Source organism: Triticum dicoccoides, chromosome 5A (genome assembly GCF_002162155.2).
Source record: "Triticum dicoccoides isolate Atlit2015 ecotype Zavitan chromosome 5A, WEW_v2.0, whole genome shotgun sequence".
Taxonomy (NCBI): Eukaryota; Viridiplantae; Streptophyta; class Magnoliopsida; order Poales; family Poaceae; genus Triticum; species Triticum dicoccoides.
Genome location: NC_041388.1, coordinates 243,482,607 through 243,498,482, shown reverse-complemented (window position 1 = coordinate 243,498,482; position 15,876 = coordinate 243,482,607). Strand labels below are relative to the sequence as shown.

At 41.0% G+C, this 15,876-nt stretch overlaps 1 protein-coding gene across 1 annotated transcript in view; it reads right to left on the bottom strand.

Moving 5' to 3' along the window:
• Positions 1-523: 523 nt before the first annotated feature.
• Positions 524-15,876, bottom strand: part of LOC119300811 (long chain acyl-CoA synthetase 6, peroxisomal-like) — a 20,472-nt gene continuing 5,119 nt past the window's right edge. Inside the window, exons 10-23 of the mRNA XM_037577696.1 lie at positions 15,380-15,469; positions 15,203-15,282; positions 15,013-15,106; positions 14,618-14,706; positions 14,401-14,489; positions 13,259-13,388; positions 13,050-13,168; positions 11,604-11,727; positions 11,436-11,522; positions 10,154-10,257; positions 9,984-10,069; positions 1,954-2,040; positions 1,770-1,856; positions 524-1,689 (exon numbers count right to left, since the gene is read on the bottom strand). Coding sequence (XP_037433593.1) covers positions 1,594-1,689; positions 1,770-1,856; positions 1,954-2,040; positions 9,984-10,069; positions 10,154-10,257; positions 11,436-11,522; positions 11,604-11,727; positions 13,050-13,168; positions 13,259-13,388; positions 14,401-14,489; positions 14,618-14,706; positions 15,013-15,106; positions 15,203-15,282; positions 15,380-15,469 — 1,362 coding nt within the window. The 3' untranslated portion in view covers positions 524-1,593. The remainder of the gene's footprint in view (positions 1,690-1,769; positions 1,857-1,953; positions 2,041-9,983; positions 10,070-10,153; positions 10,258-11,435; positions 11,523-11,603; positions 11,728-13,049; positions 13,169-13,258; positions 13,389-14,400; positions 14,490-14,617; positions 14,707-15,012; positions 15,107-15,202; positions 15,283-15,379; positions 15,470-15,876) is intronic.

The window sequence follows — 15,876 nt, the reverse complement described above, 5'->3', positions numbered from 1 at the left end:
TAGTTTATTGACAACATTTCATAATAGTGAGCTAGGTGGTCACTCTGGTCAAAGAGCCACTTACCAAAGACTCAAGCTTTTATTTTACCGACCTGGAATGAAGCTGCACCACCCTGGTCAAAGAGCCACTTAACAAAGACTCAAGCTCTTATTTTACCGACCTGGAATGAAGCTGCATGTGCAACAGTTTATTCAGCAGTGCCCTGTGTGCCAAATTAACAAGCCAAAGCATTGTAAGTAGGTCTGCTGCAACATCTGCCCACTCCCTTGTTTGCATGGACTCACATCTCCATGGACTTTGTGAAAGGTCTTCCCTTGTCAAATGGAAAAGATATCATACTAGTGGGTTGTAGACAGATTCACTAAATACAACCATTTTCTTCCCATGAAGCACCCCATTTCAATAAGATCAGTGGCTACTACTTTCATTGGCAATATTTTTAAACTACATAGGTTGCCTTGTGCAATTGCCACTAATAGGGGCGGGATTTTTACCAACCAGCTCTGGCAAGATCTATTCAGGAGACTAGGAATTAACTCCATTAAGAACTTCATACCACCCACAAACTGATGGTCAGACGGAGAGAGTGAACCAATGTCTTGAAAACTACCTCAAATGTATGACATTCAACTAGCCTAAGAAATGGTGCTATTGGCTATCTCTAGCGTAATGGTGGTACAGCACCTTCCACTGCTCTCAAAATGACTTCTTTTCATGCAGTTTATGGAAGAAAACCTACTACGGTTGCTGAGGCTGCTCTTTATCCTGAAGATTGCTCCCTTGACAATCATTTTTCAGTCTTGAAGATATTGCAGCAATCATCAAGGAGAACCTGCTCAAAGCAAAGGAGAGAATGAAATTCTTTGCAAACAACATGTCTAATAGATCATTTGAACCTAGGGATATGGTTTACTTGAAGACCCAACTCTACTGCACACTTCCCTTAGCATTCACAAACATTTGAAGCTCCACTCCAAGTACTATGGTCCTTTCAGAATTCTTTCTGTTTTTACCTCCAATAAGTCGTAATGGCTTATAAGCCTAGGATCGGCCGTGAGAAGGCAGCTAACTTGTAATAGGGCTAAACCCTAGGCCACCGAAACGGCTGCCTTTGTATCGCCCACCTTGGCGGCGCAAACCCTAATCCAAATTCCCCAAGTTCTTCCGTGAATTTGCTCGTGTGATTAAGAGTAGTGTTGAAACCTCACCAGTGTTTTCTTCTCAATTTTTGCCTTAATGTAACATATATATTTGAACATGATGATGGTTACAGAATGTTTTCCTATAACTTACAGGTATAGGATATCTTCAGTCTTTTGTATAACTTCTGCAGCAGCAAGAAGGCATGAACTGTTGATGGGTATAGTTATATCAAGAATGTTTTCCTATAAATTGTATACCTTCTACCAAAATAACGAACGAAATTCTATAATGGGGCCTTCGGTTTATTCCTTTATAAATATAACCACACCCAACACCACTCCTGGGGTGAAAGGTATTCCTGCTCATAAAGCAAATGAGAAATCCTTGCTCCATTGTGTGAACCTGTCCTGTATTGGTTTGAACCTTACTCCTGAACATTTCTCGAGTAATTACAACTTCTGCCTAGCTGATTCGGCGTCACGCAGTTGTGCATACATATCAGCGAGCTCTTTCGTGAAGTAGGCCTTAGCTTGCGGTCTTTTGACCTGTAAAAGATTCATAGTTCATACTGAGGTTAGCTTCACCATATTTAAACCTACTACTGTAACAGAATGAACGTGCTTACCTTGAACGTGGGGGTGAGGAGACCATTTTCTACTGTGAAAGGTTCAGCAACAAGAGTAACAGCTTTGGCAAATTCAAAACCTCTTAGCTGGTAGATGATAATACAAATATTTATCAAGGGATGATATAATACTCCTAGATTACTTATGGAGAATGTATGTACAGTCGGAAGTGCAGAGAGAAACCTGTGCTTCCTTTCCAATAGAATCCATGTCAGCCAAGACAGCAGCTTTTGCTCTCGGGTCGACACAAAGCTGTCTTAAGTCCTCGCTCTAGAGATTAGACAGCATTTATATTAGAAAATAACATGACAAGATTGGATTGTATGTGAGAACCATTGGAGGATATATGAAATGACAATAACAAAAGAAAGTATGACCCAAGTGTGTTATTTCTCAGCACCACTTTAAGGATGAAACCATGAAGGAAGATAATGTCTTGAGGAAGTGCAAAGTTGATCAAAAGAAAAGCAAAATGACAAGTAGCATATCTAAAGGAAATACTATGAAACAGAATGCCACTATTCTAATTATAGAACCCAGTTTTCTACACCATTAAGGTCAACAAAGTAGAAATATGCTAACTGAGCCAGGGATCCCTTGTACAGTGGCACCAGCCAACAAAAGAAAAGCTTGTGTCCATTTGCGGGGGGTGGGGGGGATCTCAGATGTACTTGCAGTTTTTGTGGAAAAAAACATATACAGAAAAAATAATATTAAAATGGTGCACACATACAGTTTCTATATTTAGGGCTGCATAGCCACTTTTTGTGCATCTACTACCACTATAAAAGAAAGAGAGGGCGGAGAACCAGATCATCCTATCCATCGAAACCTGCAATCTGATGGTCTACATCCCTCCAGCATACTAAACGCGTTTTACGCTTTAATTACCCACCATGCCATCTACTATATAAAAAAGAGAGGGGCAGATCCAAACAATCAGATCCATCCATCTACAAGATCTAATGGCTCGTAATCCTTCGATATTTAACGCTGCAAGCCACGGGTTAATCAACTACTCCATCAATCGCTAACCCACCCCGCTGTTCGCAAAAAGAAACCGCTGCGCACCACGCCCGCACGACTTCCGCCCGCTCGCCCCGCCAAAAGAAAAAAAAAAGGACTTCCGTCCGCTCCTCCTCATCCATGCCCGCACACCAGCCGTTCCGCCCATCCTCCCGCCGCCTCCCGCCGTTCGCCACCCGCATCATCCTCCTCTCAGCTTGGCCTCCCCCCATCCTCCCGTCGTTCGCTAGCCGCCCTCCCGCCATACGCCGCCCGCGCCATATGCCGTTCGCTAGAGATGCGGGCGGGCGGTTGGGCTGGCAAGCGGTGGCAGGTTCGTCGCGCGACAGGTCGCCTGGGATGCTAGCCGATGTATGCGGGTCAAGCCAACTCGGGCGGCAGCGCATCTTCGAGAGAGGAGAGGGGAAGAGAAGGAGAGTCCTGGCGGCGGCTGAGGAGGTGCTCGCCGGCGAGCGGGCTCCGACGGCCGCCTGGCGCGCGGGGTTGGATGGGGGCGCTTCCCGGCGGCCGCAGCCGTCCTCGCGACACCAACTAGCTGAAAGCATCGCCGCTCCCCGCCGCCTGCCCCACCTACCCACGCGACAATGTCGCTCCTCGGCTCCTCCCCGCGCGATACTGCCTTCCCCAAGAACGCCCACCCCGTCGTCCTCCTACTCCTCAGTGCCTCCTTCTCGCCCGCCCGCAACGCCTTGCCTTGCAGCGGCGCCTGACACACGCACGGCCCACACTGGAGCACGCCGCCCCTCGCTGCCTGATTTTCTTCTTTTCCGTCGCACTGTGCGAAATCTGCCCCATGCTCGGTCTGGATCTACATAAGCGGTTGAGAGAGAGAGAGAGCACAGCGAAGACGCACACTGTAGATTGTGGAAGAGGTACGTAGGACAACACCCCTCTGTGTTCTTCCTTTTGGGTCTACTTTCTCTCACACACATGTGTATCTGTACTGATTCCTTACAGGAAGAGGACATGCTGTTGGATCCGAGCACCTGTCGGAGGAGCATAGGCATAAGGAGGCATCCATGAGACAAGTTTTTTTAATTCGTATTTCTATGTCTGCATGATGACATTAGTTAACTGGTAATAGTAAGTCACTGTCATACATCACTGATGAAATAGTTGTTTTTTCCCATTTAGCAAAGAAATTATGATCTGTTCCTCTACCAATAAATTGTAAATTAGTCATGACACCCAGTCTATCACCTGTCATGTTGTTTGATTTGTCTCTCTCTATATATATATGTTCTCATGAGTGGTCATAGTTTTACATGACGATTTCCAGAATACGAATACACTGAAAGTTAATTTGATTTTCATAAATCTGTCCAATTTTGGTTGTATAAATTATTTTTAAATTTGGCATCCCATTCCATGCCAAGAATCAAATGACAAGCTGAATTTGTTCCTATGTAACGGGGTTCAGTAGCTTCCCTCTCCTGAATTATTCTTTGTGTAATTTCATGGTTATGCAATTATCAATCTTCTCTTACTCATTTCACGTGTCCATAGTTAGCCAGGCAACTGAAGGTGGGTCATGTATTTTAGCACAGATTCGATGTGGCGGTTGTTAACTTATTCCAACTGTGAAGAATGGTAGTTGTTGCCGGATGAATTTCTGGTCTCGCACCTCCTTATTTCTGGTCTTGCACCATGGACGGCCTGAACGGCGCTGACGCGTGCTTCTCCGGAGGAGGGCCATGTGACGGCCAGACCGGCAGACATAGCCAGGTAAGACCAAGTGCTAGATATTGTCATGAGATAAATTTTGATGGATAGGATTTTAATAAGTTAGCGGTGTAGGTCGAGACGACGAAGAGATTGGTATGCACAATGTGTAGGCAGAATATGATACATTTACATTGACAAGTCTAGGCTCGGCTGGAGAGCTTTAGGCTTTTTATTGATTAAGCTTAACACTTCTGCTCACTCATTATTACTTTGTATTCATCAAAATTATTTATTTTGTACTATATTGTAGCATGTTCGACGAACACAAACAGAGACGGCCATGGTGCTAGCTGATAGCACTTGCTAACTTAAAAAGTTTGCATACCTTTTCTCTAATTATATAAGTGTTTCTTACCAACTATTGAGCCTACCAGTTTTAGATCTATGTCTCTAAGGCCACTACTCAACTTCAGGTCGGTACTTTGCGGTAGAGTATACCTCCATAATTCTCCATCGAAGATACTAAAGTTTGTTGATGATGATTTGTTTCAGGATATGCGGTACAAGGGATTCGAGGCAAATTGAGGAAGGAGCTGGAGCAGGTGGTGGATTAAGGAAAGAGCTGGAGCAGAGACGGATTAGAGCTGCTTAAGTGCAGATTTTTAGACTAGCCTGCTTAACTTAGATTGCATATGGAAGGGAACTTACGTGCATGTTGTTTGGATTGCAGGATGGAAGGGAACTTAAGTGCATGTTTTTGGATTGTACATGAACTAAGTTCCTGCTGAAAAATGGTGACTGCATTTAGAGCTGGCATTGGTGCTTGGTCAGACATGGTGTCTTTGTAACTACACTAAGTTCCCTGGTTCTTGCTTAAAAATGTTTACAAGATAACATTTCTAAACATGATCTAGAAGCCCTCAAACCAGATCAAGCTCGGTACATTGGAATAAAAAGAATGACAAGGCAGTTAGAAGTTCAGAATTCTATATAGGATATATATACTTGGTTGTACCATATTTAGCTGAACTAAAGTAGATGCTCTAACTGTGTTCACATGATTTTGAACAGGCCCATGGAGAGAAGCCCTAATGTACACCCAAGGTTCAGGGAGGTGATCCAGGTTTCCAAGAAGGTTAGAAGGTTAGTTGCTTGTGCAATTCAGTTCAAATGTAGCTTGTTGCTGGAAGGAGTAGAGTTTGATTAGATCGGATCAACGTTATTTGGTATTTTGGTAGTGGTTAAGTATGGGATATGCACCTGCCATTTTTCTATGCATATTGTTCTGTCCATGTATGTTGCATCCTTTTGACTTATGTATGATGTGTTCAATGATGTCATTGGTGACTCATGTGAAGTTGCTTTGTTTGATTCAAGTGCAATTAGACCGTGGCAGCCATGCGGAATATATGCATGAAGCCGTGAGCAGTGAGCAGCTTACCTATTTATTATTGTTGGCCTTTTCAGTTGGATTTAGTATAGCTGGATTACCTACTTCTCGGATGACGAACAGAGACTAACATTATTTGTTTATTCTTGCATCTTATACCCTCAGCTTGAGAAAAACAAACCTTATCATTTCCATTTGTAGAATTAATATCATATTTGAGGGATCAGTTGGCACTGATGCCTAAAATGTGTTGTTTTTTCGCATGCTTAATTGTACACAGCTAGATAGACATGCATAAGTATTTAGGTTGATGCACAAGTCAATTTACAGTAGGATTATGAGGACAATCAACTGAGCTCCAACAACTTATCTTCTATTTTCTTTCTTAACCATCAGACCGAATAGTTATGTTTGTTGAGTTTATGTAAACAATCATACTTGAGACCTTTTAAAGCAAAGCAATCTGTAGGACTTGTAGTGAAAGCAAGGCTTATCATTCAGGTTACTTGTTGTGACCTATGACAGAAAACCAATCTGTAGAACTTCTGTTTGCCTGATCCCTATGCCTTTTCTATATATAGTGTCCCATCTAGGTTAACTGTTGGGATGGAACCTTTCAAGGCTGGTTTAGTCTGGTCGATCTTATCAATGTATGAGGGAAAGTCTGCATTCTAGATCAATGTAGATGTCAAGCTGGAATAAAAACATTCAATAGCTTCTCAGTATGGACATTGTTCTACTGATTTCATTACTTCGCCATGGTTTTAGCCTGTCACATATGGAGAATCATCATCCAGCTACATCTCCCTTAGAATCAGGGAAACATTCCCCATTTAAAGACCAAACATGCATAATCTATTTAGAGTTTGAGTTTGTTTTTTGTCTGATATCTCTGTTGCCTCTGTTATATTACTAAATTGCTATTAAAACAAGGAAGAATGGCCTGATGTTTCCTTTGAATCCGATTGTCGGGTACTGGTGGAGATGTGGAACTCAAGAAAACATAATAGATGGAGATTATCAGCTTCCTGTCAGAAATTGAGTTGAGCCAAGCTTTTTGTTCTTTTACTCTGTCTTTTCTTCTTAGAGAGGTTAATTTTTAACACACCTGTGTACAAACCTGCCCTGCAGGTTAGTGACCGGAGACTATGTCGTAAATTGTAATGCTATACCTTCAGAATAGAGCTAGCTCATTTTGATTGTCAAAAGTGGATTGTTTCGTGTTAAGATTTTACTTTAGAATATTGGTTCAATACCATTAATTTTTTTATGTGAGATATTTGTTTTATATTTTAGTAGTCGTTCAAGTGTGAGTTATGTTTATCTGTAACACGTAATTGACTACCGGAAATTTCATGATACCTTATCAAGGCCATTTGCAGGTTTATATAAGCATTTGGTTAGCAACCTCATATTATATAGTATCTGTAGACTTAACTATCTCTTTATCTTTTTCCCCAGGTTTTAGTTATCCATTGCTTACACAATGAATTTAGACCAATTGTAGAGTTGCATCTCCACGTACTGAACACAATGCAAGGTTGCTTTTCAATCATAACTAGATTTCTTTTTCTTTTGCAACCTATCAAACCTGGGGATGTCTCATTTATGGAAAAACTACTCGAGTGACATAACAACATTGTGTATTAATCAAATTTATATATTTGTGGTCAACATTTAACGTGCGTTGCACGTGCAAGCTTACTAGTAACATAAAAAGTAAGAAATTGTGGAGTGTTCCTCCATGTACGTCTAGATACCTCTCGATGTAAGGCAACTCATCCAGAAAACTAAGATAGTGACTAGCTATTGGTGGCAAATGAAGTATTCGACCTGTTGTGAATTTGATTCACGACGCAATAACTACCATGCTGAAGATAGCCAAACTCTATGGCTGCGAGAGATTGGGTGGACATACGTTCAGAAAGAGAGGATGGGGAGAGAGATTAGACTGATTATTTCTTGCTTCCCTGAAACATACTCCCTCCGTTCCGAATTACTTGTCACAGGTATGGATGTATCTAGATGTATTTTAGTTCTAGATACATCCATTTCTCCGACGAGTAATTTGGAATGGAGGGAGTAGATAGATGGGATCCTTATATGGTGGAGGCTTAGACCCTTGATCACTCCTAATACGATTAGACTTAGGGCGTGTTCGGTAGCTCTCCACAGCCTCAGAATCCTCAACTCCATAGCCCAAAACCATAGCCAGCTTCTCCTGAAAAATCCTGGAGTTCACAGATCGTTCGGCTCCATAGCTTCTCGCTGGTTAGCGCTGTCTTGGGCTGGCAGCCCATTTGGCTTGGCTGCAACCCAGCCCTCCCACGTTCTCACCTCTTGGCCCACCTTGATGCTTCTTCAACCTGCAGCACTGACAGAACAGGGTGTTTCCTGAAGCTGTCAATTTGCTATCAAATAGGGAGATAAAGGCCACGATTTGCCTGAACTTCAACACGTAATTTGTTGCCCACTTTGCTCCAAATCCATTCTATCAAATAGCACACTCTATCATTCAGTAATGGAAGAGATCGGAGTGCAGCACTGACGCCTAGCTACGAGTAGTGCGTGAGCCAGCACAGCCCAGCCCAGCGCGTGCGCAGACAAATGCCACAACGTGGGCGGCGAGACCACTCTCCCCCACGCCCACTCTCGCGGGCGGCGCTCAACTGGGCCGCCAGGAACGCAGCCGCCGGGACGGAGCCGTCGATACGGGACAGAGAGAAGGACCTGGGTGTGGAATCAGCCGGAGAGGCTCGAACTCCTGGCGGCAGAGCTAGGTCAGATCGGCCAAGAAGGAGGACATGCGCGAGCGCGTCGGCGGCGGTTGAGGAATATAAGGGGAACGAGCGGCAGGGGAGGGAGAGGAGGGGAACAAGCACGTCATGGGAGAGAAAAATCAGTGCGAACCGGTACGCAAGTTCACTTGGCAGTGGCAATCGGGAGTAATTTCTGTCAACTCCCGCTCCTTTGATTTCTGGGAGCTCGGATGTTCCAACTCCACCGCTCCTCTAATTTTACACTACGCGAATAGCCAGCTTCCCACTTGTATAACCAGGATTCGGATCGTTCGGCTGGGCTTCCGACCTGGAGCTGAGGAGTTACGGAGCCAGAGGGCTACCAAACACGCCCTTAATAGACCTTCCCATATACAACAGGACTTTGTCCTAATCCTATACTTTCCTTAAGGACTTTCCTCTTTTACTTGCTGCTGCAAATCTTTGCCCAACACAGTGACCATCTCCTGCTACAATACAGTGATCCTGGTCTCCTGGTCTTCTTGCCGTCCAGCCATCCGTAATGGAACTAGTGCTGCTTTAATGCGCTGTACTAACATCATCAGTGGGACCAGTTTAAGCCATTTGTTTAGTGTCGGTTTCCAGCTAATACCATGATACCATGTTACTAGCATTTCAAAATTCCAGGACACAGCAGAGAAGTACTGTAAACGAACTCTTAAAATCCTTTTTGGAGAATAATGCATGGTGACGGGATAGTAGCAAGAATATAAGTTTGTGTATAGCTAAAAGCAACACTCTAGTTGCAGGCTCCTACCACAAGGCTCAAGAAGGTCCTGGTTGCGTCCCCAACATTTCGAGTTCAAGTGTTCAATACTAACTCTAATTCACTAAATGAAAAGGACTTGCCTAATTCCATGAATGACCAAACATAATATGAGAAACAAGCCTTTCTCTTTGAATCACAAGAAATGGAAAACGCAGGAATAGGAAAAAAACATGAATGAGATGCCACATATTTTGGGCTTCTGTACAATCTCAAAACAGGAATAATTGAAGTACTGCCTTTGGATGGTTCGCATAAATGAACATAGAAATGTTGGGAGGAATGAAGACCAAAAGTCGAGAGAAATAAAGAGAGGTTCCATTGGAATTCTAGAAGGAAAATTAAGGTTTGAGCTTATGTAGGTTAAATTAGAGACAGGAATATGACAACCCCATCCATCTGATGAATAGGGTCCTTATAGGAAACAAATTATTGAGGATTAGAATCCCACAAAAATTCCTATGAAATTATACAATCCAAAGATGAGTCTAATTTGAGTAGAAACAATGAGTTCATCTCAATGTTTGGTTTTATAAGGTAGTGGGAAATGAAAGGTTAAAGTACTTACTTGTATTCCTTGAGATGCAGCCCAAGCCTTCAAAACATCTGGTTCAACTGCTACAATGGCAACTAGAAAAGAGTTGAAACTATCACCTGCATCCAAATCAACAAACTCAGAAAACATGTCACCACAATTGATAGGTACAAGTACAATTAATATAAAATCATGAATATTACCATATATAAAGCATTGAGCAATGAACTTGCACTTAGCATACACATTCTCAATCTTCTCTGGAGCTATGTATTCTCCTTGAGCCAACTTGAAAATGTTCTTTTTCCTGGAGCTCAGAAAAATACAGAACAGTAAGAAATGGAAGAAAACTAGTACCAAACTAAGTATAGTTGAACATACTAAATAAATTAACCAAGGGAAATCTGCAGAAAGAGATTGGGTGATTACCCAAAGAGTCTCTAATCCAAATAAAAGGATATACTGTGAGCTGAGGTGATTCCTCAAAATTCTCCATACATTACACTACTTAACAGGACAAAGGCCAACCAAGTACCAAGTTCAACGGTTCAATAACAGTGAGCAAAATTGTAATAATATTTATGCGTGATCAGATTTTGATCAGTACTTGAGAAGGTTGATATGCTGCTTTCACTCGGCAACACTCTAATTTTAGGGCCGCAAACTTGTCTTTAGATAGTCCTCAACATACTTGAAATTATACTGATTCAAAGAATAACTGAGTGGCAGATATTATACTATTAAGTTCTAATAACATATTAGAGTTTTATCATCTACCATGCCAACCTTACATAATACTCCCTCCGTTCCGAATTACTTGTCGCAAGTATGGATGTATCTAGATGTATTTTAGTTCTAGATACATCCATTTCTGCGACGAGTAATTTGGAACGGAGGGAGTACATTCTACTTTCAAGTGAGCATTAAGAGTTTATTGGCAACTTCTGAGTAACATTAGAAACCTGTACAGAAGTTAAAAGCACTGATACATAAGATATAACTTCCCCTAAATAGAAACGGAAGCAGATGGAAACTTAAGGACATGGATTGATAATTTGATAGCATCATGTGCGCCTTATCTACTTTGTGCGCCCTAAACAACTACCAAAATCATAACAAAAATCCAACTAGCTTAGAAGCGCTCCAGTATGCTACAGAAGTTCAAGTCCTAATAACGATATAAAAGCAAAAGATCAGTCATAAGAATATGAAAGCAAAAGAATAATTTTCAGTAAATGATAATTCCCTTGCTGCTATTCACAGGAACCTGTAACATAATTTTTCTTTTTCTGAAGAATCACTTTCACTTGGAACTTCGTTAGATAATAGATCAACTATACTCTACAGCTATTGAATTGTTTAGTGATAGTTCTAATATCTCGCACATGGACAGTATAAAAGCACCAAACAGATAAACTACACTAGATTAAGCAATCTAAATGAAAGCAAAATGCGCATAATTGCCATCCAGTTTTTCGGTTTTACCTATCTATAATTTTTAGACGCCCTCCAGGCAGCCACAAACCTATGTCTCCAGTGTGCAACCAGCCATCATTGTCAATGACATCCCTTCTGCACATTTCCAAATGCATTTATTTTAACTCACTTAAGAAATTCAAAAGTTCAAATAGGAGTTGAAGGATAGCAAATTACGTTTGGACTTCATCTTTATAGTAACCGCGGAATATTGTAGGTCCTCTAACACAGATTTCTCCACGAGGATATGGTTGATCCTCACAAGTGTAATTCATTTCTGGGACATCCACAAGTTTAACCTCTGAAAATGAAAAGAATATTTGCATTACGAAAGAGAGAATAAGAAAACACAAAACTACATGTAATTATTACAAATGAGACCTTAATTTCTGTCAACATGGAAAGATACTGAAAGATTTCTCAAGACACAATATAATTTATCTCTGGATAAAGAAATCCAATCAACATGGGTCAATGGACCTTGCTAAGTGAACCTCAAATAAAATTTCTTCAGTTCTGCTTGTGCTGACCTACTTGTTCCTCACCTTTCTTGTTTCTTGGCTTGTTGTTTTTGCTAGTTTCATTTTTATTTGGTTTGCTGAGGGCAGGCCTGGCGCAGTGGTGAAGTCCTCCCCACTTGTGCCAAGAGGTCCTGGGTTCGAACCAGCCTCTCTGCATTGCACTTTGCAGGGGTAAGACTAGGTTCCTATAATCCCTCCCCAGACCCCACCTTGTGTGGGAGCTTCTATGCACTGGGTCTGTCCATTTTTATTTGGTTTGCTAGACTTTTTAGCTTTCGTTTGATTTGTTGGTTGCTTTTCTGCCTTCTCATTGTGCCCCTTCTAATACAAAACAGCACGCATTTTGAGATGTGTTCAAGAAAAGAATGAATTCCATCCGACATGAACGCTGGCACTGACATGCTGACTTCATGGCACAAACAGAACAGCAACAGTGTGTTCCGGGACAGCATTGCGACCTAGTATCGCTCGTGGAGCATCAAGGAAGATGCCGAGCTTGTGCCAATTTAGAGTGTGTTTGTTGGTAGAGTGTGGGTGGTTTCCTTTACTTTTAGTAAATCAGCCACATGTTGGTCTTGCGATTTTGTATGACTGGCTTCTTGCTTAATGAAAATGGGCAAGCCTCTACTACATTCTCTAAAAACAGTAAATCAAACCCACATTTACTCATCACTAGCTAATTGCCCGTGTATTGCAACGGGGGCATACATATTTTAGTGGTTCAACACCAATCATGTCCAACATAAATCTTACACCCATCATATTCTAGATTTTGGTAAGATTTGATTCGATTTGAGTATGGGAAGGGGAAGGCAAGCAAAGTTTTGATTTAGTTAAGGTTTCGATAAGATTTGATTTGATTTGGGTATGAATAGGAGGACGCAAGGAATGATTTGGTTAAGGTTTTTTGGTAAGATTTGATTTGATTTGAGGTTAATGCAGGATGTGGGGGAGTTGGACGTACGAACATACAATCCCCAACTCCCTTTAATAGTAGAGATTACTAGGATGGATTCTCTATGCACTAATAACATAAAATAATGATTTCACGAGAATATTATGGTCAACCTAAGCACAAATGTTAACCAAACACAAAACTTACCACAAGAAGGATTTGGTGATCCAACATGACCAATTAATTTGTCACCAATATCCATTGTAGTGATGACACAAGATGTCTCTGTCATTCCATAGCCTTCAAGAACCTCACCACCAAAGCATCTACAAAAAGTTAAAAACAGTGTTTACTTTCTAAGAACATGAAGCTACCAACAATTATCACACACGGCAGCGCACAAGAAATAGGCTTACATTCTTAGGAATTCCATTACATCTGCTGACAATGGAGAAGCGCCTGAAGTCATAAGCCTCACACGTCCACCAAGCCTAGCTTTTATTTTGTTAAATACTAACTTATCCCACATTGGGGAAGGATTTCGTCCTAAAACACAACGTAGTAAGTAAATTTCATTATATATGCAAGGGAATGAAAATGGATCAAATGACAAATATGGTGTGCTTACAAGAATAATGAAATTTCCATCTTGCAGCATTCAGTCATTGCTAAGCAACAGAAATATACTTCCTCTGTAAACTAATATAAAAGCGTTTAGATCACTACTTTAGTATTCTAAACGCTCTTATATTAGTTTACGGAGGGAGTAACTAACACAAGAGGATTACTATTCATGTTTCCAACTTGGAAATTGTGATTACTTGCTACCTACTAGAAAATCATGAAAATGCTACATAAGCTTTATATTTCCAATTATCACACAAATCAACCCTTTTAATCTTATTAAGAGTGACCTACATAAAGAGTTAGAACCCATTTGGTCGTTCACTTGCACCTTTAGTATTTTCAGTGTCTAGGTTAAACATGTCAGCAGCCACTTATCTTCATATCCAGCGTTCAATTTACAAGAAAAAAACAGACAGTATTATGGCATTTAGGACTACTTTGAGAAAGCACAATAAACTTCTAAACTAAGTGAACACAAAAAAAAAGCACAAAAAGCGAGCCCAACTCTGACTACAGCTAACCCCGAAGGAAAATGGAATCCTAGTCACACTTATGTTACCTGGGCACCAATTTGGACAGGAAGGAGAAGGAACAAAACTTCATCTTTAGTATACGCTCTTTAACACGAACAATGTTGGATTTTATAAAATTAAATTATAGAAGAATTTTGCTTGCACATACTCCTCTTCTACATATGCTTGGTCTCAAATAAAATTCTACTGTTGGGGCCGCTTCTACAGTTTTCAATTCAAACAAGAATCAATCAATCTACGGAATAGCGTGTTATGGTCAACATACACAGGTGCATAAAGTGAATTGTGTGGGCTGATTTCATGCTTCAGTGGTGAGCAATAATTATGTTAAATGGTTTCTAGACAAGAAATAGGATGGATGGGACACTGAACTTGAATGAACTTCATGATGTGCTTACCATTCACAAGCGCTTGCCTCTTGGCATTGTACGCAGTACGGAATAATCTTTCTTTTAGCCCACCAGAATCCTTCACAGCATTTGTGATTCTATGGAGTAAACAAGCAATAAACCAGTTAACAAAACCCAGTTGAAGAAAATGGACCTCAGAAAAGGTATGCCTAGCCATATGCACAATGAACATGAAAATGTGTAATAACTGGTATAGTTGTATTACGCAGAATAAATTCTGTTATATAGCCGGGGAACACTTGCGAATACGGTTGGTCTCAAAGCAGCCAAATCATCCATCAGCTTCAAATTATCCTGGAAACAGCGGTAATATACTCATGACAAGTACTATAATTGGATGGTTAAAATATTATCTTTGTGATGAAAGATATTGATGCATATGGCCTTCAAGTAGTCTCTGAACGGTGCACAGCTTTTATGAGAAGTTGCCCAGACTAAAAACAACTCAAGTGCAAACTATTGCATTGATGAGTAAAACTTATACAAGATCACATATTATCAGTTACTTCTCTCAATACACGTCCTTCATGTCGTTCAGTTTCTATACAATAATGCAAAGTACTACTAACTCTCATCTTAAATAGTTCAAAATCTACATACCCCTTGGTAAAATCCAATGGCAACACCATAGTGAAGCAGTGCAATTTGGTTAGCTCTCTCATAGATGTGAGCTAAAGGTAGGTATGAGATATACCTGAGGAGACATGTCAACGTTATTATAATACAAAAAATGAGTTTTTGGACATTGAATAAGGTACGGCAAAAAAGAAAGGGTATATCAAATCCTCACACGTCGGAGGGGTAAAACTTAACGCCCAAGCTTGATCCTGCAACATTCGCGATTAAGTTCTCGTGAGAAAGAACAGCTCCCTGGGAAAAGATTGGCATCCAATATCACATGTCTGGAAGTAGAAGTAGAAAAGTTTCGTGATGAAGCAAAGAATAATAAGAACGGTGAATGATTTACCTTTGGTGTGCCAGTAGTGCCACTCGTGTAGCAGATAGTGGCAACATCTTCAGGTTTTGGAGGACGGTAAGTTTGAGAACTCATCTTTCCCTGAGTTAGAAGATCGAGAGGAGTTCAGAAAAGAGACGAACACTTTTTCAGGAATGAGCAGAAACTAGATGCCCTAGTATTTATTCTCATTAAAAATAAAATGTTATAGGTAACATAGGACATTATTGAATCCCACATGCATGGAGTAAATACACACTAAAATGAAGGCAATATATCCAGCATGCATATAAGCCTACCAGAACCACCGAACATTAAACAGAAAAACTCTAAAAAAAATTGTGGCTTCAACAATAGAGTGTCTAATCCATCTGGTAGTTTTACCATTTGTCGCTACATGTTGCGCATGCTAGTACACTGCACCAATGCTGCAGCTCAGTTAGGCCAAACATATTTGCAATAGGAGATGAAGAGATGGCCACCTATTGGCCAGGGACTTGCAGCAGTAA